We start from the raw sequence: 26,253 nt of genomic DNA, 5'->3' as shown, positions 1-26,253 counted from the left end.
GCTGTCAATCTAGATATGTCCACTGACTGAATAATGTATAATCAGAGTGAAAGAAGATGTGAATTTTTTTTTTTTTTTTTTAAAGGAACTATAATTAGTAGCTAAATATAATTTTAAATTCCTTTTTTTGGGTCAACAGTACTTTACTGATTCACTTGCTGACCTGAAACATAGTCCATACCACACTGAGCACACATTGAAACCATTTTCATGTCAAAAATCGTCAGCCGTTTAGCTGACTTTAACACTACCAGCTGCAACTTTTCACCAGACAGTGTACTGTTGTAGGACAGTTTTTTTTGTTCACAGTTGATGTTTGGTTTCAACTTTTGCTAAGTTGCATACTGTATTTCCTCTCATGCAGAGTGTGCATGGCATGACAATGTAAATGTGTGTCGGCTGGCCATCGACTGCTTTGTGCTGCGTTCGAGTGCAACTTCATTAGTGGGCCTTTGTTGGTGCTTGTTATTTGAGGTAAGTCTGGTGTGTCAGGGCCCTAAGAAAGATAATATGTCACTGTTACAGAATATCCATTGGCAACAGCCCTACACTTCACAGAACATTTCACGTGACAGATTTATTAATTGTTGCACACAATTTGACATGTTATAGATTTAAAAATTGAATGTTATCACAAATCCCTGCCTGTTACTCCCAAAGCTCCCCAATCTGAGCTGTGAAAGGGAACATGAATAAAGTGGCAGAGCACACTGGTTCCGAGGACTAAGAGAAGCCTGAACTGTGTTAGTCTCCCAGAGTGGATTAGCAGAGTTTATCAGCACCAGCACACTGCGGCACTCATTGCTTACGCACTGCTGTGGATAAGTGGCTGCAGAGAGCACTGAGTCCTTGGCCTTGGTCAATAACAGCCCTCAGGGTACACAAGGTGCTGGTCAATTAGAAAACGCTGAAACAGTTTCTTGGTCAATATATTCATGGTCACAGTCTAAGCTACTATGTATTTTGTAAATGTTATGTGAAATCATATTTTGCTTTCATTTGGATTTAAAGACGATATAGTAGACAGTGTTGTTACAAATATGGACGAATTCTATTGCATATATTGAGCAAGACAAAACATTCATTTCCTGAATATCAGACATATTTTGAAAAATAGCATAAAATAATGTATGTCTTGCATACTGAAATGTTAAAAGGTGATGATTATTCAGCTTTAATCATCAGAATGTGTCACATAAGACAATTCCTCTGCATCACAACCAGCAAATCACTGTTATGGTATGTATCTGCCAAGCAAATCACTTTGAGGCTTTAAAGGACATTTAGTTCAATAATCCATTTCCCCTCCATAAAAAAATCCATATGTAGTTATAAATGACTGGATTTTCTACCTGTTGTAGAATTCAAACAGCTATCTTTAAAAGATTTTCTCCTACCCACATAATGGAAGCTGCTGCATTTCAGGTAACATTCATTGCAGAAGTCAAGGAATTCGTGGTCAGTTATGTGACATGGTTTACATTGAGAAAGAAAAAAATGCTGCCATATGGTGCCTTTTTTACTGGGTAAACTGGAGCATCTTGGACATGCCATATGTCTAAACATGGTGGAGGGCTTTTAACACTGTGATGTTTGACACAACCATCTGGTCTGCTGCAATATGACGGTAACACATGACTCAAGTGTTATTGTCAAGTCTTTTTCAAGATTCTTTGAAATGTTAGAGTAAGATATGCAAATAATACAATACAAATAGGAAATTATGTAAAAAGATTGTAGATGCTGTAAAGTATTGCTTTTCAATGAAATGGGTTATTCTGTTTAGGTTATTAGAGGGCTTATAAAAACACTAGTTGTGGTTTCGTAAACTAGATCTCTAGATATTTGAGCTTGCACCACATGGGTCCAAACAACGCTAAGGATGCAGGATGACAAAGGCCAAAATTGTCCAAATAAATTGTCAACATGTCAGTCCATATGAATCATGTTTACCCCTGTTGGTTCTTTAGTTAAACAAAAATAATAATAATAAAAAAAATAAAAAAAACAGAAGTAAAAGGCTACAATGCAACATTTTTATCTGGACCAAATGAACCAAACTACAGATGTGAAAGTGACCTTCGCACAATAAATTCATTGAACTAAATCAAAACGTACGAACCAGAGAAAGCTCCAGAGGGAATTGTAAACTACCACATAGGAAAAGTACCTTTGGGCAGTCAGCTTTCTCCTATCGAGCAGCACATACATTACCTGGAACACTATACCCACAGAACTAAGAAACATTACATCTCTCAACTCTTACTTGGTTTCTGGACTATCAAACATGCTGTCATAATCTGATGATAGTTATGTAATTGTTTTACTATTTGTTTGTGTCTATGTGCTTATGTATCTGTGCTTATGTGCTTTTGGCTGTGCTTATGTGTGTATGTGCTCTGATCTGCTTGTATGTTTTCTTTTAATGTCATCAACCTGCCAGGGACTGCAGATTAAAATTAGCCTGTATGGCTAAATCTGGCACATTTACATGTTGGACTCAAATGCTCATGTAAATAAATAAACCTAAATGCAACATGAAGCGAAGATGATATAAACAAAAAGTTATTTAATAGCATATCCTAATTCAAAGTTGGGTGATTTATGTGATTATTAAAGTGTGTCCTTTCACCACAACAGACAGACACTGTGATGACACATACCTATATCAGATTATCCATGATTTAAAATGTGTTTAATCCTCTTCTTAGATAAGTTAAATGTGCCAGATACCTATCAATGTTGTAATGTCTCGGTTGTCTATTAGAGTTTGATAAAAATCATAGATCTCTTCCATGCCTTTCAACCTCTGGTTAAACACTTTTCTGCAGTAGGTATCAAAAATCAATTCAAATTATTGCTGATCTGGATAACTGGATGCCATCAGCAGTAGATTTGTACCTCCGAGATTAAGAATTAAAAAAATGTTTTCTTGTCAGTGAACCCACCTGCCTGTGGCACTATTCCAGGAACATGTGCATGATCTTTTTTAGATTGTTTTGCTGTCTATTATTCTACATTTAAGAGACAAGGACATCTGTGCAGGGAGGGGGAGAGGAAATGAAAAAGACCCAATGTATCCCTGGTGTTAAAAAGCACTCTGTGGATGTAGCATTGCCAACAAAACAAACACTGCTTGGTCATTGGATGAGAAACGGTTTCAACTCTATTTTATTGTAAATGGTGAACATTTGTAGCTTTTCTAAAATCATGGTCATTTTATCCAACTGCGCTGTGCAGCTGCTGTGACCTGTGGCTCCTTCAACGTGGAAGATAGCATGCAACAATAACTGATGAAGCTAGTAAAAGACAAACGTAATCAATTTTACAAACACAAGATCAGCAACCATATCACAAGAAGAAGGTTGTGGATGATTTTGAAAAACTCACGAGTATGTTTTTTTTTTTCCAATACCAAAGTTATTTAATTCATGCACATTTTAACTATGGTACGATTACAGTCAGCAACAGATCATGGTTATGACAACTATGGTAAAGCACTTGGTAGAGCTGGGCAATATATCGATATTATAGCGATATCGTGATATGAGACTAGATATCGTCTTAGATTTTGGATATCGTATTATCGTAATATGGCATAAGTGTTGTCTTTTCCTGGTTTTAAAGGCTGCATTACAGTAAAGTGATGTCATTTTCTGAACTTACCAGACTGTTGTTACTGTTCTATTATTTGCCTTTACCCACTTAGTCATTATAGCCACATTACTGATGATTATTTATCAAAAATCTCATTGTGTAAATATTTTGTGAAAGCACCAATAGTCAAAAATACAATATCATTGCAGTATCGATATCGAGGTATTTGGGCAAAAATATCGTGATATTTGATTTTCTCCATATCGCCCAGCCCTTGCACTTGGTTAATAAAAGATGCATATTAATTGCAGGTCTGTTATCAGGACACAAACTCTGGTCTCCTGCATGAAAGTCAGACATGTTACTTTTCACCTCGCTACATGAAGTGCACGCTACTTCCTACTTCAGATGTAAATTGTGCGCTACAGAATCGTTCTATGTGGGCACAATTTATAGCAATACTTGGCTGAGATAAGACACCCTTGTTGTTTTTTAAGGCACACATTTCCACATCCTTTAATACCCGGTGTACTGTAAATGTGATAAAAGCTTGTTGGCCTTCTTGCTTCAACCCTAAAACACTGATTGTGTAACTTCAAATAAGCCACCTGGATACCTTGGCAGATGGTCATAATTGACGGATTGGTTTAGGAGTTAAAATGAAAAAATAATAAAGTTTAAAGAATCAGTATTTATTTACTAGTAATTTTTCATTTAGCTGCAAGTAAAAACTAAATGTTCTAAATTAAGTTTCACTATTCAGAGTTAGATACAGTATGAAGTGAAAACTACACACCCTTTCAAGTACTCTGTTTTTAAGAATGCATTTCTTAAAATCAAATACAATTAAACCACATTATCAGAGCCAACTCAACTTTACAGTGCATTCTTAATCCGTCACTACTGTACACTGTCTTGGTATGGAAGTCATAATATCTACTGGTTTTTTCACATACATTACTTAAGTACAGTACATACTTCAGACATATTTTAATGGGACCATTCCTAGAATAAATAGGAAATGTATATCCAACGTGGTAATAAAAAGACATTCCCCCTATACTAACCCTCATGCTTCCTCTGTCCCCCACCAGAGCCTACAGATGTGAAGTAGATTACTCCCCCTATACACCTCCTTTTGCCAGCCCCTCTTTCCACTGCAAAGAAAGAAATCATTCAGTTTCAGCCTTTTCTGCTAACATCCCCCTCCCCTACCTTCCCCTCCCAACAGCAGACAGGGGCTCACATATGACCACACTCTCCAGCCAATCCCTAATTGTGTGTGCGTGTGTCTGCATTTTTTTCCTGACATGAAGAAGGAAACCGAGTGAGTATTTGTTCTCTGAGCCTGTGTCTGGTAGTGCTGAGCCTTTTGAATTGTTTGCTTGACTGAAAAAGTGAAGGTGGCAGAATTTAGCCGTGAAAAATTACTGGAGTTTGGTAAGTTTGGTTTTTGGATTTATAAAACTTAACTTATAAAGTATATTGGAAAGCTAGGTTTTTTCACCTGGCACTTCATAACTTACAAACAGCCTACTGTTACATTTGTATGGCATTTATATGTATAATATACAGATAATGTAATTATTGTTTGGTTTTAGAATACTCTTACTGATGTGGTTGCTTTAGAGCTGAAATGTATGTGAGGGAAATAGAGAAGTTACCTTTTTCTATGGTATGTGCAGCCAGTACATGTTGATATAATATGTGTGTATATGTATACAGTAGGTGTGTGTTTGCAAACATATCTCTATCTAGCTCTTGGATTATTATGCTGCCAAGTATGTCTCCAGTTTACATGATTACCTGTCATTCCTGTATATGGTATTAACACTGAACCTGCGAGGCCTCTCTATGCCGTACTGGCTTATTGCCAAAGACCTTGTTGTCATAACAACATTCAAGTGAGCGTGTTGTGACACCTGTGAAACACACCTGTTCAGGCTTTGACAAGAGGGGCCACAGGGTTGAGCTGCAGATCAGATTAGCTCTGACCCACAGCTAAGGATGTTGCCAGGGATAAGTACTGTATCAAATCAAAGGTGCACTTTGACAACTAAAAAGGCTGGAAAACAGAGATGTCATTGGTAAATATATCACAACCATGCACTAGTCATGAAGTGAGAACTACACGCCCTTTCAAGTACTCTGTTTTAAATATATCACAACAAATACTAACTATTTAAAAAAACTATTTTGATAATCAAAGAATCGCTTAAGTCATTCTAAAGGCAATTATGCCAAACATCCTCTTGTTCCAGCTTCTGAATTGTTGAAAGATTTGCGGCTTCTGATCATGAATTCAATAGCTTTTAGTTTTGGTTAGTTGGTCGTACAAAAAAAGCATTGTTGGGTAACTTACTTCCAAAATGTAATACATTATATATATTACTAGTTACTGTCATTTGAGAGTAATTTGTTATATTACAATATTACTGTCTCTGAATTGTAATGCTTTACACTACTTTTGCGTTGACTTACTTTCACCAAAATAACCACGGATTTATGACTTGGCAGTTAGCTTGTGAATTTCACCACATGATCAACAAAGTCTCATCAGCTAATTTATTTTTATTCATAATATTTTGTCTTATTAATTTGAATCTGCAAAGTTACTAAAGTTATAAAATAATTAGTGAAGTAAAACCTACCACAGACCTACTTGACTGAATCGTAGTGGAGTAGAAGTATAAAGTAGGAGAAAATGGAAATTAAAACCTTACAATTGTATTGAAGTCACGTTAATTACCGTAATGTTTATATCTGCCAGCTGCTCGGAGACACTGCTGTCCTCGCTGACGTACCGTTACCTGACGGGACAATAATAATAATAACTCCTGAAAATAATGGAAGTATGTCCATCTCGCAAATGTAGTATCAGTCTCTGCAGTCATCTCAACCATCGAATTCCAGCAACAGGAAATAACATTACTCTTTACTCACCGATTTTTTTCCTCTGGTGCCGAAATAATTCGCGGTGTTGGTGAATTCTTAAAAAAACAAAACACTTAATTTTGGGTTAAAATGCGTTGTAACTCACGTTACTGAGATTGCAACAGGTCTAATATTACCGAGATTGTATTAGTAATGCGTTATGCGTTACAGAAAAAAGCAATACATTACTGTAATTGCGTTATTTTTGTAACACGTTACTCCTAACACTGAAAACAAGTGATTTGAAGACGCCCCCTTAAGCTTTAGGAAATTTTGATAAGCATTTTTTTTATTTTTTCTGAAATGTTTTGGACCAAATGATTAATCAATTAATTGAGAAAGTAATCCTGATTCATTTATTCAATCAAGGTGGGAAAATGAAACCTGATTTCTTTAACCATTGGGTGCTCGTTCAGTCCTAAACTCTACCAGTTAACAGTTTTTAACATAGAAATAAAATGTATTATGGATCCTTTTATTTCTATAGTTATGAAACGAGGATCATGCCATTTTGGCTATATGGGGGTGTTCAATGTCGGATTTTACATAAAACTACCTGTTTTCTCCCAATAAGTTAATATACAGCCAAATATAAATATCAACATATTGGCGTAAATAAAAATGTGAAAAGAAAGAAGCTCTTAGACATGACAATTGTGATTCGAATATGTAAATTCTTAGTTGGGGACACCCCTAGGTCAGAAACAAGAACTGAAATATCCTAATGGTGTTCTGAGCTATTGGCTGGGAACTCCTTTCCCTCTGCAGGCGAGCTTCTGCTATTTTAAGCCAAAAGAAAAGTCAGCCTATAAAAGCCACTTTACAATGACAGATCCTTCACAGCGAAGCCAAAAAAGGTCACTACAGGCCACAGAGAGTCTAACACAAACAGTTTCAACTAAATCATAAAATGCCAGCGTGGAAATTGTGCAGACATTTTCCAAAGACAAAGAAAACTGCTCCTGCCAATCTGTGACACAGAGAGGAGTATGTGTGCTTCTAGTTAGCAGGCCTTTTAGAGACTGAAATAATGTCACTAAATGTCCTTTGACTTGTGCCTTTTACCGCTGTGATGCTAATAGAACACAGAGACAATAAAGTTATAGTTTAAGATGAATTATATTTCCATTTGGCTGCATTCTCTCATTAGGCTGAAAGTGTTGTCACTCTATGCCATAAGATTTTGATTTATATACATCCAAACAAGTGCAGTAAAAGTTCAGAGCAATAAAAAGTTTTGGACATGCTGTTCTGCAGCTCTCCAATTAGAAGATGGAGATGCCATTCAGCATTAGAGTGTTTTTTTGCCTCACCTTATGACAAGTTTCACAGTAAACTCGTCTACAAGTGTGCTTTCTGAATCTTACTAGCCCATTTCAAAGTTCAACACAAAACGTACACTTACTAAAAATGTTTTTCCAAATATTTGCACACTTGAGGGTAAACGCTATGGTGGGTTGAAGGACAAAGAATGACTTGTCACAGTGAACCAGCAGATATCTATAATAGTACAAAGATGTTTGTAAATGCTCATGACGTAAACAATATCTGAAATATTCAACCTGAAATGAGCACGTTTATTACTCTGACGTCACGATTCAAAGTTCCTGGATTGTGTCTCTGCTTGCAGTTTGGATTGGTTTGAAGGTTTCTGTTTACAACTCTTCTAACAGCTGCTGTAACATATGTGAGGTCACCATTTAAAGTAATCAGAAACAGAGGGAGGCATGGAGAGGGAGGCCAACAGTTGGTTGTTTTATGGGTTTGGGTCACACCACAACTCATCTTAAAATAAATAATTTTTACGGTGTCCATTCTAGCAAGCATGACTGGGCATTCATTTTGCTTTTCTCTGCAAAACAAGTCAACCAACAGACCAATGAGAAGTTGAGATAGTTTCAAGGCTGCTGTAAAAGTAAACTGCAGCTGAAACGAAATGTGCTCTAACAGCAGAAAGAGCTCTGCAATGCCTCTACCTCACAGGCCTGGTTTGGGTCTTTAAATATATTTCCAAATGCACAGAGAGAAAAATGAATGGCAGTCCACAAAATGATAAAGTGACACTTGTTGTTTGACTGTAACACATGCAGGCCTAACTTGATAGGACTGAGGTTTGATGGATCTTTGGTAGGCTGGATAATCTACAGCAGGGGTTTTCAAATTGGGTGAATGTGAGTCTCCCCTTAGAGTAGGTAAGGACAGCCGAGCCCCCCCTTCCCCAAAATCCCGTCCACCTGCCCTAACCAACACACGCCTCTGCAGTAAATGCCATCTTTTGTGTTTTTGATGAGTTTCAATAACAACTGATAAAATGTAAATATTTTTTAATATTGTATTTGAAGACATTTTATTTCCACAACTTTTTAAAAAGTGCATTCATAAACGATTCTTTGCAACAGCAAATCATTTCCAACTTCATGCAGGCCTAATTGAGGCTACTTTTAAAATCAATGAACATCAGTAGGCCTATCCACAAGTCAACAAAACATGCTTAACATGTGTAATTGGCAAGTTAGATGGCACTAACATTTGGCCTAATCATAACTGGCCTGGCAACCCAAAGGCCAAGGTTTTGTTTCCAGATTTGTGTGGTGACTTACGATGTGGAGGGTCTGGGGGTCCACCCCCCGAAAACTTACTGCATTCTGGTGAATTTTTATGCACCTATTTCTACCTTTTTCTGAATCAATATGCTGGAAATATCTTTATGTAAAGGGAAACAGATTACAATCCAAATATAAAAACATAATGGAATATATTGCAGTAAGGCTCTCAGGCATTCTGTATCGCTTTCAACTATTTATTCTCCTTTGGATTGACTTTTCTAATTATATCTGAGTCAGCACACATGTAGCTTAGGCATAATTTACTCTTCCCTTCTCTTTTGCATCTTTTGTTGGGGAAGTAACCTCCTTAAATGTGCATATGACAATTATTCACCTCAATTATACATTATTCATTATAATTTATTAATAAACCCCTGGACTGTAATATTTCAGATGTTTGAGTGAGATTTCTGCTCATGTCCAAAACTTTGTGCACATTCAAAATATAACTCATCCCATCTGTGTTCTCTGAGGTTTGGAGCAGTCCTGATATTTTGTGAAAAATAAAGTTATAATAGCCTATTACAAGAATAAAGTCACTATATTTCAGAAAATAATACCTGTACCATAGTCTGCTGTGCAATACGTGATTGCTCTGCTGATACGGTAGATCTCAGACCTTCTGACAGACACAGAGCCCCGTTTGAGACTCTAGTCTCTGAATGAGACAAAGTTTAGGGAAGTGCCTGTACGCTGCTCTACATCGGAGGTGGAAAACCGAAACTACTGCAGAAATACACAGAGCACAAACGTGAGGTGAGGCCGCACTTTTGATGCGCAGAGGTGTTCGATGCGGGGCTGCACTGCAGAGAAATAAACGCAAGTCGTCCTCCACCTGCAGCCTTGATCTGTATTTATTTTTAATCAGGGTTAGTGCGGAAAACCCACACTCACACAAGTAGGTAGAGGTGAAGAGCATTAGGACTTTCATAGCCTTAGTGGAGATCTGGGGGAACTCGCTCACTGCGGCAGAGGTGCAGCCTCGGACCCCGACCAGGTGAAACCTAACTTTAACTCAGGATCATATTTCCTACGTTTTTGCTGGGTCCTGTCTCCTCCCTTAATGCTGACTTCTGTTGACTTGGGACAAGGAAACAATGCATTTTAAAGCTAATACATGCACGCACAATTACCGATATCAATAGAGCTGCATACAGAGTTATTTTTTCTTCGTGTGTCGTGCCTCCCCTGTGGCTCTTTGGCGCCCCCCATGGGAGGCACGCCTCACCTATTGAAAAAACCGCTGATCAAAAAATAAATTTGAATTTTTCATCTTCAATTTTGGTGTCTAAATGTCAACAACCCAATTTGATAAACCTGTTTTGAATCTTAACTTAACTGGTTGTATTTTAACAGTTGGAAAAAAAATGTAAATACTTTTTTAAATCTTTTAAAATTAAATTTCTTAACCCTTAAAAGATACTTAATGTAAAATCAAGTTTTTAAATAATTTTTCACTTTCATTAACATTGTGAGATAGGGCATTTGTGCTGCATTCATGTGGTGTCTGAATAATCTCAAAATGCACACTGTGTTAACATATAGCATGCCTTGGCAGAGGTCTGCGCTCTCAAGTGCCCTTCTAATTTCAGGTAGTGATGGTTTACAAAAATAACTTTTCAATGCTATACATTCAGTGGAATTTACAGTAAATGTCAACATTAAGTTATTTCTTAACTTCAACATTTCTTAAATAGGTGTTCAGTTGCTAAAATTTAAATTATAAAAGCATTTATATTCCATCTCTGGTAATGTGGGTCTTGATAAAAGAAAGACATATATATCATTGTTATATAAGGTGTCAGTGACATATTACAAAAGTTCAAGAGGAAAAGGAAATGTTAGCTGACAAACTACACAACGGTATGAAATGATCACGGCTAAAATATGCAGTGTGACATTCACAGTGTCACATTTTTGAGCCACTACAATATTAAAGATTAAATAGAAGCCATTTATATATTACTGACAGATACAGACATACAATAAATGTCTAAAGGTCATGAATCAGATTTAGGTCTAGCCTTTGAGGTCACCAGAGCACCTTTGTTTTGGCATAATAACTATCCCCAATGTTTGTGTGATTTAAATAAAGCTGTTTAAAACATGGAGATGCAGAAAGTACAATATAAAACCTTCAGATTAGAATTTAAGCTGTGGGAATGTACCTAATAAACAGACTGTGGTTCTTTGGATTCACAGCTATTATCCCTGTTTATCTGGGACTACTGAGGGTTGATTTCAAAAGGTGATAGTGAACAAATGAGGGTCCACACTTAATATTCTCTCAATGCTCCAAAGATCTGCAGAGATATTGACTTTAAAGATGTCTTTAAACATGAATTTACATTTATTTATCTTAGCGACATTACTTTTTTGGTAATAACCACTGGAGACATTATGTGAATGAGTTCATTAACTACAAAAACAAACAAAAAAGGTTACAGACTTGCATGCTGTTTGAATAAAAATAATGTTTAAAGTGTAACATGTACACTATCTGGGCTAAACCAGCACCCTAAAATGTGCATTTCACTTAAAGCAATAATTTGACATTTTGGAGAAAAAAAAACCTTTTTGCAGAGAGTTAGATAAGAGGACTGATATTACTCTCATATCCGTAAAATATTAAGCTACAGCCATCATCAAGTTAAGGTTAGCTTAGCATAAAGACGGGAAACAGGTAGCCTGGATCTGTCAGAAGATAACAAAATCCACCTACCAGGGCTCTGAAGCTAATTAACTAACACATTATATGTTGTTTGTTTGTTTAATAAAGTGTAAAAACGACACATTGTGGTTTCATAAGGGGTTTTGTGTTGCACTATTTCTTGTCTGGGAGCAGTAAAAGTTATTGAGCTTAAAAGGTGCTGGTAGGCGGATTTTTTCTTCTATATCTTTGGACGAAGCCTGCTAGCTGTTTCCCTCTGTTTCCAGTCTTCATGCTAAGCTTAGATTAGCTGCTACTGGCTGTAGCCTTGCATTTATCATGAAGACATGAGAGTGGTATTAATCGTTCCATCTCACGCTCAACAAGAGAGCAAATAAATGTCCCAAAATGTCTCCTTCAAAGTGCTTCCACACCTGTTGGAGTTCTCAGAAGTTATTAACAGTCACTTACCTCCTTCTCTTTTCAGGTTACTATGTGGCATTGTTGGATGCCCTTCATCTTGGCCTGGGTATCCATGGCAACCCCAACACTCTGCCAAAGTGGAGATTGGGGTTCAGGCTTTGACATTTATTCTGCGAGAATGGCCACCAATGACACGTTGCAGGCAGTTGGTGATGAGCCTGTGAGGATAAGAAACAATCAAGACTGGGTCACATCAGCAGCTTCACCTATGCTGCAGCATGAGCCTCAACCGGACAAGTGCTCAGTCCACTTCAGCACTAACACTGCTTCGGCTCGAAGGCTGAAGGCCCAGAAAGAGGAGCTGGCCTATCTGCAGGCCATCCAGCATGAAAACAAGGCAGTGATGGAGAACTTGGTGCAGTTTGTGGGGGCAGAGTTGGGAGATCAGAACTATGAAGATGTGATTAAGGAAAATGTCATTGGCATCCAAGAGGACCATAAGAGTTGCCATGAGGTGGTGGAGAAAGCTGAAGAAGACATGGAAAAGCAGCTGGAGGGGGAAGTGTTGGGCGCTGGGATGAAGAAGTGAGTGCAATAATCTGTTTTAAGATGTCAGGAAGAATGTGTCTGCTAAGCTTAATAAAAGGTCAAGGTTAAAATATGAAGAGAGCAGCTAAAAAAAGATCAGTTCTTGTTTGTTAGCGTACTGAAGACATAAACAAATTAATGATAACGGAAATGGGAGGAATTGTGAGCAAAGATGTGATGGCAGAGACAGGCATGCCTTTTATTAGAGCATAGGCGACTGCATTGATGACTGCTGTTTCAACCTGTCTGTCATAATGCACATGTCAATCAAAAGAAATTAGCAAAAGTATTAATATAATGATGCAAGGCTACTGCATTGTGTCTCTGCTTGCAGTCTACATTGGTGTCGAGATTTCTGTTTACTACTCTTCTTACAGTGTACAGATATGTGTGGGTAACATATGGTATGTGTGGTCACAATTCAAAGTAATCAGAAACAAAAACCTGTTTTAATTGTTTAAGATATTTATCAAGCAAAATTGTCACACAATCGCTGGTTCCCACCTCTCAAATGTGAGGATTTGCTGCTTTCTCCATGTGTAGGTCATTGCAAAATATCTCTAGGTTTTGGAGTGTTCGTTGGACAAAACAAACAAATTGAAGAATTAACCCTGGCCTCTGAGAAGTTATTTTATGGCGTTACATAAACAAACACTTAACTGAAAAGCAATTAACAGATCAATTGTTAATGAAAATAAGCTCTGTAAGTGAATACATCTGAATCCAGTAATTCACCTGATATGCAGCAGGAAATTCTTTAAAGTTGAGGTAACTAACGCATACAAATTATTTTGTAAATGCTGAGCACAAAGTGTCAGACTAAAGAGCATTCACTGTGTCTACACATACAGATATTATACATATGGTATGGTGCAGCACTAAACTGACTATTTTTAAATGCGTTTTCAAAATGGCCTTTTGTTGTCTCTGTCATGCTTTGCATTATACGTCTTCCCCTTTACACAGTCTTTCCTATTATATAACCAGCTTTAACAGCAACCATATGTATGACCGCCTTAAAATGTATTTAATGTCCTCAGCTACTCGTTCACTTACCGTCTCTCTCCACATCTGCCCCTGTTTCTTCCTTCCCTTCACTCTGTGACCTGGATCGTTTGTGTTTCCGGAGCAGAATCAGAGAAGAGTCCTTGGCCTTTGAAGACATGCGTCGTGCTGCAGTGGACATCGCCAACAGGCTGGAGATCTCATCGCAGTCTCTGCATGCTTCTTTCACCAAGCAGCTGAAAGACATGGCCAAAATTCATCGCTAAGGAAGTGTTGAAAAGACTGGCTGCCCTCATGTCATCCTCCAACTTGATGTATGGTATCCTGTGTGAGACCCAAAATAAGGGAAATAAACCTTCCTGCCATTTGATATTTTTTATTAATTTATCTATATATGCTCAGATCACTAAGATACAAAATGTGACTAGGTCTGCCATTATATCAACTGTAGGAATCAACGTTGTTAAAAGATGACAGGAAAGTTAAGAGAACAAAGCAAAAAATCATTGCTGGTTAAAAAAAAATGTTTCCCTTCACCCAAGTTATAACCCCATAAAATAAGATATTATTTTCCATTCAGGCATTATTCGTGGAATTGGGTGAGGTCAAATGTGGTAACAGTATGTGGTGCAGGTTTAAGCCAAGTTGAGTGTTAATGGATCAAACTAGATTGGCCTTCAGAGACCAAACATAATGGCTCTGTTAGTCTTCTCAAGGGGAAGCTATGGATCAGCCATCTGGTTCCAGGGTGAGGATGGAGGCCAGGATACGCTAGTGTGTTCCAACTGACATTTTTATTTTTGCAACAAAAAAAAAGAGGAGACTGCAAATGGGTCTGCAATACAAACCATTGTTTTCTCTTGTTTGGAAAAAAAAACAACTATGCAATAACCTGTGTATGAGGGACAAGATATTGTTTAAAGTGCTCATATTATGCTGATTTTCAGGTTCATCATTGTATTTAGAGATTGTACCAGAATAAATTTATGTGGTTTAATTTTCAAAAAACACCATATTTTTGTTGTACTGCACATTGCTGCAGCTCCTCTTTTCACCCTGTGTGTTAGACTCTCTGTTTTAGCTACAGAGTGAGACATCACACTTCTGTTCCATCTTTGTTGGGAGTCGCACATGCGCAGTAGCTAGGTAAGGACTACTAGCCAGTCACAACACATTTGTCACAAAAGTAAAGGCTGGACTACAACAGAGCTGTTTGGAGCAGTTTGTGATTTCTCTGGAAGATGGTAAGTCCCTTTGGGGTGGACTTTGGGCTTTTTCACTTTGTAAACCTATAACGTGCACAAAAAGGTAGGCTATATAACACAATAAAGGAAAGGGAAAAAGCCAAAAAGGATAATATGAGTACTTTAAGCAATTCCTGTGATTAGAAAGAAATAAGCAGGAAACATACCATAAGAAAAGTTGATAAAGCTCTTAAAAGGTGCTCTAAGCAATGTTGGGTGACGGCAGTTCTTGTTGACGTTCGAAGTATTTTCAAACAAAACGAGGCTAGCTCGCCCCTCCCTCCTCCTCATCCCATCCCCTCTCCCTCCCTTCCGTGCTTCCGCACACTAACCCCCCAACCCCCACCCCCAAATCCTTCTTGTCGGTTATTGGCTGGGATGCTGGAAGACTGTTATGTTTCGTGGTGCAGGTTGGCGCAGTTTGTTTTTGTTGGCATTTGTGGAGCCTGGGCTGTCTACAGAGACTGCGTTTCTTTACAGTGTGTTAAGGGACAGGCAGCTCGTGGATAGTGAGGAGATGTTTGCTGTATGTGACAAAAAATGTAGCCTAAAAAACGCGTGACATCGCTTAGAGCACCTTTAAAACATAGCACCTCTGAATCTGCACATTGTGTAAATGAATGTTTTTGAGATTTCACACAGAATGTAAACTTTAGGATCAGAAAAGAAAAACTACAGGCTTTTGTTGTGTATCCAGCACCATTGTGCTATTCTCTCTTTGACCCTGCCAGGACTTGTGAGAAAGAATGCTTTCATGTTTGAAATCATTACATATATAATAATATGAATTTGTACAATGTATGATATGAAGTATGCTTTATCCAATTAACAGCAACAAACAATAAATCAGCCATTGTCTGTTTTCTGAATATGTTCATTGCCATGCTATCACATCTTCTATTCATATCAATATTTTAGGGGGACCAAAACGTCACAAGGCATATTCACTCACCTAGTCTGCCCTCTAGTCGTCTCCCACAGAAACATCTCACCGACGTTTCAGTTGCATGTGTCACTTATTAACACATGCTTTAAATGTTCTACAAAACAAATAAACGATTAGTCTTTACTCTTTTGGAGCGAACGGGATGTAATTTGAGTTAATGGTCTATCATTTTCCATACACACAAGTAACCACTTTAACGGTGAATCCTGTGCGTGTATGTGTGCGTGTGTAAGAGTGAGCAGGAGAGAGAAAGGAGGAGGGACTGTTATAGGTACCAGATGAAAGACGCGAAGTACTCAGATGTATCCTGTCTTCTCACAGTGGATGATGCGGTTTTGCGGACCTAATAGACCAAAGTGGTCACTAAAAATGCTTCTAATCATGGAATAGAGCTAATTTAACAATTTAAATGGTTATCGAAGTCTTAGATTAGGTCACAAAAGAACGCGTAAATTATTGCACCGTGCGTAAAAGGGTGGAATTTGTTTGGATAATATACACTGCAACAAACCGGACTATTTTCCGTAAATTAATTTCTTGATACCTGATTTGTATATAGGCAGTATTAAACTGGCACTTTAATCTGCAAATACACCAGAGGTAAGGTACGGTGTCCAGTGCCGCTGCCCGTTTCAGCACCGGATGGCCCACGGACTCAGTGCGCGGACAGGCTTTTGGAGCGCGGAAACAAGAGGTGCATAATTACTCGCTCTCATTCGGTCTAAGCAGGGCTAAAGTGTGAAAAGTGACACACATACACATGGTTGCAGGGTTGTAGGAAAAAGACAGTAATTCACACAGAGTATCGTCCCCGCGGACCCGCCCACAGATGTAAACGGGCTATAGCCTACAGTATGGTGAAGTTGTCCTGATATGACTCCCAACTGCGAAGATGACAGATTTTGCTCACAAATCACGATTTCAAGGTAACGTTTTGACAGCGGACGTAAACACTTCCGTGCTCTCCAGTGAAGTTGGACTTATTTTAAGCAGAGTCGAAAATGGGACAAAACAACCACCTGTTCTCTGTGAGGACGGTTATTCTCTGCTCGCTACTCTTGTGTCAGTCAGGTAAGCACTTTTTAAACATTTTATCGTGACCTCAACGTGCCTTCCACAAACGGAGAAGTAGATACGTGCAACTTATACGCTAACTTTGACACTCAGAAGGCTACTAAACATTATTTGCACGATAGTGATAAACTTCGAATTACCTTAACGTAGTCTCTTAATGCCAGACCTTCCCTTTCAATCTCAACACCTGCGCACTTTTACCCAAAACTCCCACAATGCTTTTCTCAAGTTAAATCATCGTCTCGCGCCAGTCTGCTAAAGCTAAAGCCTAATCAAGTTATTTCAACTCATACATACTGCGATACAGTGTGTATTTCTTTCATTTGTTTTTGATATGTGACAGCCAGAAATTAATTCTGGAAGAGACCAGTTTCACCACTGCATGTTGATTTAGGGAGTCCTCCATCTTTTACTTCTGCAGCACTTTTAGTTTTAATAACACGTATAACAAAGCTACAAAAGATGAATTAACTAGCTAGCTTCTCTGTTATCATCTGAGAGTTTGGTATCCTTAACCATGAAAATTTAGAAGTTGTCAGAGAGAACTTAACAAAAAATGTACAAATCCACAGAGTGTGAGAAAATATTCTCCACAATATTTTCAGTGGGTGTTAATGGTCACACATTTGTTTCTCAAAAACAGCAATGGACAAGACAAATATGCATGTTTGTAGTCAGAATTCGGAGAAGGTTTCACTGTTCAACCACAGAGTAATTATTTTTAAGTTGAGCTGCAACTTTAATTCTCACTGCTGTATCCATTATGCCCTATTTTCAAGACCTTTTTGTGGGCATATTTGTGTCTAAGATAATACAAGTTAAATTCAGTTTAACTTTTTAAATCCATCAAGCTTGACAGTGGAACTCAGGGCAGCTCTATTTATCAATTCAGGAGCTTCTGCAGGGGCATTAATGGGTTCTCTTTGTATGCACAAACCAGCACTAAAAGGTATAAGATAACATGTCTTCTTGTGGCATACGTGAGAGTTTTTGTCCCCTCTGTTCTACGTGTTGACATGCTACAGCAATCAGATGTACAGGTGCTTCTCTGCCAATCTATATCTCATAATGTAACTGACAGAGTTCAGCTTTCTGACTCGAATCCTGCAATTTTAGTCAACTCGTGAAAAATTGTTGCATGTTGTTTTTTTAGTAAACTTTTTACTCTTAGATAATTTGACAGCCTAATTTCACGAGAGCGCCTCTGTCTTGGGAAGCTGCTGACTCGATCATCTAAACTGGTCAGTGTTTCATACATCTCGCCAGGGGGCTTGGCTACGGTCCAGCATGCAAGGCTCAGTGTGCTGGATGTTGGAGGTGTCATGTCATCTCATTTCAAGTCTCCGCTGGCAGGAGCCTTTGATCTATGCCACCTTTTTTTTGTAAGCCCCACATCTGGTTCTTCCCAGATGCACGGACAGATGAACGTGCACCGCCCTGACTGTCAAGAGAGCAGATAAGAAGTCTCTGGTGCATGCTTGTTTTGCCAGAATGAAATTAGTCCATGATGGCAGGAGATGTGCCCCAGTGCGCCATGGGCAAATTAACTCTGAATTCACACTATTTACCACGTCTAATGCCTCCTTTTTTCTTTCTTTTTTCCAAACTATTGCTAAAATAATTACGTTTTGCCTAAATTGCTACTTCACATGATAGCCACTGATCCCATTTGTAAGACAGCTGTGTTACACAGAGACTTCATCTGCATATTTATCCATGTTTTCACTGTTAAAGACCCTCAAGCCAAGGAATTAGCATAGGCAATAAATCATTTCAACAGATTTGCATGTATCCCTCAGGTCATCTCCATGCAACATTTAAGCCCTTCATGTGGGTATCCTCCAATGGACTGTGCTACAGTTATGGGTTGTCAATGTGGTCGTCAGAACTACAACTTACCCATGGTCAGGTAATGATGTGGCCTTTGCGACTGCTGCCAAATTCAGGTGGCCCAAGGTGTCATTTTTAGGATCTTTGATGGAAGCACACTTTACTCGGTTGCATTACACCCTTACACTGTAAAACAGAGATGCAGAGGGAGTGAGTGTTAATAGCATGCAAACCCAATGGCGTCTCATTTAAAAAAATATTTTTTTTAATAAAAACAAAATAAAAAATAATATTGATTCTTGAGGTTTGGCTTTGTTGGTTGTGATGCCTTGTGACTTATTTCCTTATATACATCTATAGAGAGAAGCTGCCATGAGATATTTGGTCATAAGATAAGTTCTCTCTGTACATTAAACAGTAGTAAAAATATGATTACGAACAGGAGAATGAATGACTAATGCAGGTTCAAACATACTCTATACACTAGAGCAGGACCAATAAATTGGCAGATATTGGCTTATTGCAGTTATCCGTGGTATTGCGAGTCGGTCTATAGGGGATAAGAAATTCCATTACAGTAAAGTCAGTGATATGTTTGGGGTAGTTTATAAACAGGGAAACCATTACTTAGTTTAGTTAAATGTAAGGTGTTCCTATCTTGGTCACAATTGTTTAGAAAAACAATAATTACATTTATTGGCCCTATATGATTATTATCATATTTATTCATATTCATATCATATTATTTATTTTTTAACTCTTAAATATCCAATATGGGTCGCAAAACTCTTGTATTGGTCAGGATACTGTAGACAAAAATGCAAACGTGCTATCGTCAGCACCCCCTGCTTAAAGTGAAAACTAAGTTAATTGTTTCACGCATCAGCTGTAACACAGAGTGACAGACAGCTCGACAATAAACACCCTTCACTCGTGAGAAATTAGCTCACCTCCACTTAACACAAGCAAGCAATGATGTGTGTAATTGACTCTGACTACATTGATGAAGGTGGAAGCGGTAATCCCCAAGGGGCGGGATTTGCTGTTTATTTCCATGTTATTCATTCTGCAGAAAATGAAAAATAAAATACACTGAGTCAGTCTGAGCTTGTACGCAAATCTGTCTAGACTTCATATTCAAAATCAGTTTCATTAAGCCACCTCTCATTGTGAAGCAACACATGCATAAAAATAACATTAGATAGATAAAAAGAGGTTGCAGCTGAATCGGTGTTGCTCCAGTCTCCACCTGCTCACCTCGAGAGGTTTTAGCAGACGAGCCACATGGGGGGCTCAGATCAAGAGATCAAAAGATTTGCTGAGATGTGGAAAAGTCAATAAGACTTTACCAGGAAAGGTTTTAGTTGTTTAGAGCAGGCATTTATGCTGAAACATGAGATGTTCACAACACTCATCTTCACTCCCAAAAGCCAATATGAGGCCAGGCTGATTAACTAGTTTGTCAAGTAAGGATTAGAGGAGACACGGGTGAGAGAACATAGATATGATCCCTATATACTGTGAAACTTACTCCTGTCCTCTTCTTCAGTACTCACTTCACACGCGTTTGTTATAATACCAACAAATATTAATACTGCTTAATACCAACAAAACAAAGTCAGGAGTTCAAACTGGCTACATTAGCGTGATGTCAGAAGGACATTTGCACGTTGCACAACATTGGTTACTTTAGTTTTAACAGTTTCAAATATTTAATGGCTCTATTAAATGCATATGAGTGAAATTTAATTTAATCTGGAATATCATTTGTACAGTGTTGAACAAATGTGTCCAATTTATAAATCCCATTATTGTCATATTCTATCAGTAGCTCTATAAATGTTTAACATTTAACACTTCAATTAAAAAGCAATAATGTATCTGCAGTTCTTTGTCATGAAAAGACCCACTCGCACGCTGAGGACGAGCTCTTCAAGACGCTGTTCGCTGGTTACAACAAGTGGTCGAGACCCGTGCCAAACATCTCTGACGTGGTCATTGTCAAGTTCGGACTGTCCATAGCACAGCTCATTGATGTGGTGAGTCATCACACATGTGTGTCCAATTCATATAAATTAGTACATTAATAATGACATTAATAGAGGTGATATTTAAACACAAGCTATTTTTTTCTGTGACTTGGAAGATGCTGCTTTTAATGTGAACCAAGATTTCATAATGGGATTATATCATTTCTGTCAATAATGTGTCCCTAGAGCTTTAATTAGTATGATTAGTCCTCCATATACTAACAAAGGTTAAGGCATAGCAACTCATTAAAAATGTACCCTGTCAGTTTACACTCTATATGTTTTTTCAACAGAATGTTTTTGGCATTTTTATATACAGTAGCAAAAACAAATTTAGAAAAAAGAGATTACGGTATGCACCCCCTCCACAGAACAAACTACTACAGAACACTTCCATCAAGTTATTGAAGTAAAGTTGCTGCAGGCTATATTTGGGTCTGCTTTGACAAACCTCCAAGAACCTCTCTCTCATATTCCTCTGGCCTGAGTTGACAGCCTTAACTCAGTCTGTCTCTCTGTCTGTCTGTCTGTCTGTCTGTCTGTCTGTCTCTCTCTCTCTCTCTCTCTCTCTCTCTCTCTCTCTCTTCTAGGATGAGAAGAACCAAATGATGACAACCAATGTGTGGCTTAAACAGGTCAGAAAAATGTGTGTCTGTGTTAATTTATTATTAAGATGTTTTTCTTCTCAGAGGAGTTCTGGTGATATAAAATGGTAAGGATATGAAAACTTTCTTCTACTGTGCTCATTTGAAAAAGTTCATGAGGAAAGGAATGATTTATTTGACAGTTAAGGATCATAGCCCCCCAAAACATTTTGTTTATCTCCCAGGAGTGGAATGACTACAAACTTCGCTGGAAACCATCCGACTATGATAATGTAACGTCCATAAGAGTACCGTCAGAGCTCATATGGGTACCAGACATTGTCCTCTACAACAAGTAAGTGTGATATGAGACTAACATAACGGTAAAAAAAAAGAACCTTAACATTAGGCCTGCAATTAAATTAAATTAACCGATTTATTGTTTAGTTTATAACATGTCAGAAAATAGTGAACAATGGCAAATACAATCTCCCAGAGTTGAAGACGGCCTGTTCAAATTGCTTGTTTTTTCCAACCAACAGTTCAAAATCCAGAGTTTACCATCATAAAGGACAAAGAAAAGCATTAAATATTTATATCTGAGAAGCTTTACATTGCTCTAAATGATAAATTGATTATTCAGATTGACAAATCTATTCAGCTCTTCATAACATAGGCATGTTATTTAATTGGTGATCAGGTAAAGCCTATAAAACTATGTCTCTCTACTGCACTGTAATACTACAATGTTTCTTTTCATAACATGCCACAGTGGTTACTTGTAGCAGAGTTGCACACAAACGTAAGAATGATATGATAAGTTGGTTCAGATCGATGCCTCTTTACTGGATGGTGTATAGTATAAAAATGGCGCCATCTAGTGATAATAAAACATGCTACTCCTTTCTATACCTTCACATTGGCATTAAGTCAAAGAGCTTTAATTAAAATTATGACATAACTTGAACAGTTCTTCCTGTCTCAAATTGTACGTTGCCAAACATTTCTATTAACTGCATTTGTATTGTGCATCTCTGTAAATGTATATTGACACAGTTTATTTAATAGAAAATGAAGACAACCTCCATGCTTGTATTGCTTCAGTGTGAAATAGATTTTAAGAAACCTCTCCCTCCTCCTAAATCCACCTCATGGAGATTAAACTGAGAGAGTTGATGATGGAGTTCTACTCCGTCGAGCCAGTGTAATCACAATCTGTGAGTGAAATTAAAAAAGGTGTGAAACTGATGAAATGATAACGACTCATCATTAGATTTTCAGGAGAAGCTATTATCACCACTAAAGCGATGAATGGAGGGAGATTACTGGAGGAGATTATTATTGGAAAATGCTTTTTCACTGCATAGCTTCTCAAGTAAGAAAAGGATTTTCTCAGCACAAGGGGTAGTAGAAGCAGGATATGATTGTTTATCTGTCTATTTTAGCCTTTTGATATTTAAAACTGATGTTGCGTACTGTATGTCACCATCACTCATATGACCACTTCTGCTTTTCCAGCGCTGACGGTGAGTTTGCTGTGACCCATATGACGAAAGCTCACCTATTCCACAATGGTAAAGTCCGCTGGGTCCCTCCTGCCATTTACAAGAGCTCCTGCAGCATCGACGTCACCTTCTTCCCCTTTGATCAACAGAACTGTAAAATGAAATTTGGCTCCTGGACGTACGACAAGGCCAAGATCGACCTGGAGCGAACTGAAAACGTGGACCTGAACAACTACTGGGAGAGCGGCGAATGGGCCATCATCAACGCGGTGGGGACATACAATACAAAGAAATACGACTGCTGCCATGAGATCTACCCAGACATCACCTATTTTTTCATCATTCGAAGGCTTCCCTTGTTTTACACCATCAACCTCATCATCCCCTGTTTGTTGATCTCTTGCCTCACTGTTTTGGTTTTCTATCTACCCTCAGACTGTGGCGAGAAGATCACCCTGTGCATCTCTGTGCTGCTGTCCCTCACTGTTTTCCTTCTCCTCATCACTGAGATCATACCGTCCACATCCCTCGTCATCCCGCTCATAGGCGAGTACCTCCTCTTCACTATGATTTTCGTCACCCTCTCCATCGTCATCACTGTCTTTGTGCTCAACGTGCACCATCGCTCTCCAAGCACTCACAAGATGCCCCGCTGGGTCCACTTCGTGTTCCTGGACCTGATCCCACGCTGGCTGTTCATGCGACGGCCTGCGCCAGATGGCCGGCATCACAGGCTGTTGCTGCTGCAGCAGGAAGCAGCGGTGGAGCGGCGCCACGGCAGGATTGCCGGGTACAAATCTGGCAAGTGCCTCAGCACCTCGGTGAACTGGTTAAGAGATGGGACCACGACAGAAGACCCTCTGAGAAGCTCTTTTGAGGATTTAGAGCTGGGAACACTGACGTCATATTTTTCCTTCCGCCCTCCTTCGCCCAGACCGCCCGGGTCGACTCCCCCACCACAACAGAAAACCCCACAGAACAGCCAGAACCGACAGGAGGGGGCTGCATTGACCAACAGACATTTAACAGGGGCCCGAGTCAATCCCACTCAGAGGCCAACTAAAATTGATAATACAGTATCAGACTCAACAATCCTGCTTTCACCAAATGTTTTACGTGCTCTGGAAGGGGTGCACTACATTGCAGACCATCTGAGGGCAGAGGATGCGGATTTCAGCGTGAGTATGCCACATCTACTATTATCAAGATGGCACTTAAAGGCACTTGCTATTTGTATCACTGTTGGCCTGTAAAACAGCCTCACAGTATATGGATTATATGCTAAAGTGAATATACTGTATGCCAAAAATGTGCTACTCCACAGCTACTCCACAGCTTACCAACACTAAAAAAAACACATGCACCTGTACTGTTGTTGTACATTTACGCCAGGATGCGAAAACTTTAACTTTACCGTATACTGAAATAACATACCTGAATTGAGAGAGCCTAACTAAAAGGAAAGTATAGTTAGAGTTATTGCTTTACTTGCTTTACTAAAGGTGCACAGGGGTGGGCTGAAAGCTAGGTGGGCTTAGGGTCTTCCTTAAACCAAAGGTCAAATCATAAACAAACAAAGAAAGCGGAAAAACACTAACTACGGTCATAACTAATAATTATTTTCATTTTAGATTAATCTGAAGAATAATTTTCTTTTTCTTCAGTTGAATCAAATCCAAAATCAACGATGTGAAAACATTGTAAAAGGGGTCACTTTTGGTGATAAAACCTACAGAGAATTGCTAACAAACTACAGACCTCATAAAAAGAATTTCATGTGGAACTTTTTATTTTTTGTTTTCTCACTGTCCGTTTCTCTTGTTTTTAACTCTACACAGGTGAAAGAGGATTGGAAGTATGTTGCCATGGTGATTGACCGCATCTTCCTGTGGATGTTCATTATTGTGTGCTTGCTTGGGACCATTGGCCTCTTCCTACCCCCTTGGCTAGCTGGCATGATCTAGCTCTTGTGAGAAGGTGTGAAAAGTCCATAACCACCACTAGTTAGTGAAGTCTGACATTCACCATGTAGCTAAACTCTACTTCAGGACTCTGAATGTAACAAGTTTATGTAATATTGCTGCGTTAATGGCCTCATGAGGCTATGTTGCTCTTTACACACCACCAAAAAGTTTGCTAATTTTAGATCCTTATAAAAACTAGTGTGGCCATTTTGGCCATCTCAGACTTAGCTCGTCACTTTGCTCAACTTTCATCTGTCTAAACTTTGTCAGCCTCAGGTGAACTTCCCCTGCCTCAGCTGTAATGTGTCAGGTTTGACCTGAATGCTAACATTAGCATGTTAACAAGCCCAGGGTTGGAAATTGTTACATGCTAATGCTTAGCACAATGTAAGATTTGGCATGTTAGCATACTAATGTTAGTATGTTAACGTGCCAATGTTTAGTATATTGTCTCTTTAGCATGTTAGTTATCGTAACACGTTAGTTAAATAGCATGGCACCAGCATCAGTGTTGGGAATGGTGTTACAGTAATGTTATCACTTCTGTTGTTTGAGGAATTACAATTTTATATTCAGTAACCTAATTACATTTACTAGTAACGCTGGGATCAGTAACGCTATGGGTCTAGCTGTTAATGGACAGTAGCTAAATGGCTGCAATGGCTCGACTGGCTGCTCCACAAAGTGTGCGAGTGTGTCTAGGCACAAGAAATATAACTAACTTAATGCTAGTGTTTGGTCACTAGTAAAGTAATGTGACTTTTTTTCAATTACCAATAAGAAATCACTTTCATTACATTTTCCAAGTAACTTGCCCACGTTGGTCAGCAGGTGTAAGCATACAACTGATGCTGACAGGAATTCACTCAGTACTTAGAGGTATCCAGTCATGACCTGAAATGTCAAGTGGAAACTTGGTGTTTTTTGTTGAGAATAGTAACGGTATAACCAAAGTCATTATGAATCATCATCTGGGGAATATTAATGAACCATGGCAACCCATCCAAGTTGTCAATGTCATTCAAATGTTGGACTGACAGTGATATATGTTTCTTTGTTTTGTTTAACTTTCTTTGTTTTTGACCATCAGTGGCATGCTGTACCGGGAGTCTATAATGTATTAGACACACTAATTGGGGTCATTTTGTGCTGGTTTGGGAATCATTTCTTACTTGTTTCGGGTTTTTCTTTCTAGCCATGCTGCCATATAATTACAATTATTTTTGAATGATCATACTATGTAATAAATACCCTCATGAAACCTCTAAAATCT

The 26,253-nt window shown here is 38.5% G+C and overlaps 2 protein-coding genes and 2 long non-coding RNA genes across 4 annotated transcripts in view; 2 read left to right on the top strand and 2 right to left on the bottom strand.

The window, feature by feature from the left end:
• LOC116066079 overlaps positions 1–17,338 on the bottom strand; it is a 48,554-nt gene extending 31,216 nt beyond the window's left edge. Inside the window, exons 1-3 of the long non-coding RNA XR_004108894.2 lie at positions 17,208–17,338; positions 13,851–14,039; positions 12,259–12,428 (exon numbers count right to left, since the gene is read on the bottom strand). This is a non-coding gene — a long non-coding RNA (uncharacterized LOC116066079). The remainder of the gene's footprint in view (positions 1–12,258; positions 12,429–13,850; positions 14,040–17,207) is intronic.
• Positions 4,847–14,789, top strand: si:ch211-142k18.1. Its single transcript, XM_031321864.2, has 3 exons — positions 4,847–5,037; positions 12,275–12,795; positions 13,931–14,789. The coding sequence occupies exons 2-3, from the start codon at positions 12,281–12,283 to the stop codon at positions 14,067–14,069; spliced, it is 654 nt and encodes a 217-aa protein (XP_031177724.1). The 5' UTR covers positions 4,847–5,037; positions 12,275–12,280; the 3' UTR covers positions 14,070–14,789.
• On the bottom strand, positions 15,091–15,805 carry LOC118493838. The gene is made up of 2 exons (XR_004895867.1): positions 15,634–15,805; positions 15,091–15,249 (listed from the first exon to the last, which is right to left on the bottom strand). It is a non-coding gene; the product is annotated as an uncharacterized LOC118493838 (long non-coding RNA).
• On the top strand, positions 16,271–26,241 carry chrna2b (cholinergic receptor, nicotinic, alpha 2b (neuronal)). Its single transcript, XM_031321863.2, has 6 exons — positions 16,271–17,064; positions 20,785–20,936; positions 21,518–21,562; positions 21,757–21,866; positions 23,030–24,194; positions 24,855–26,241. The coding sequence occupies exons 1-6, from the start codon at positions 16,995–16,997 to the stop codon at positions 24,978–24,980; spliced, it is 1,668 nt and encodes a 555-aa protein (XP_031177723.1). The 5' UTR covers positions 16,271–16,994; the 3' UTR covers positions 24,981–26,241.
• The last annotated feature ends 12 nt before the right edge of the window (positions 26,242–26,253 follow it).

The sequence above is a fragment of the Sander lucioperca genome, chromosome 19 (genome assembly GCF_008315115.2).
Source record: "Sander lucioperca isolate FBNREF2018 chromosome 19, SLUC_FBN_1.2, whole genome shotgun sequence".
NCBI classification, from domain to species: domain Eukaryota; kingdom Metazoa; phylum Chordata; class Actinopteri; order Perciformes; family Percidae; genus Sander; species Sander lucioperca.
The sequence above is the reverse complement of the archived record's forward strand: the minus strand, read 5'-3'. Positions and strand labels throughout refer to the sequence as shown.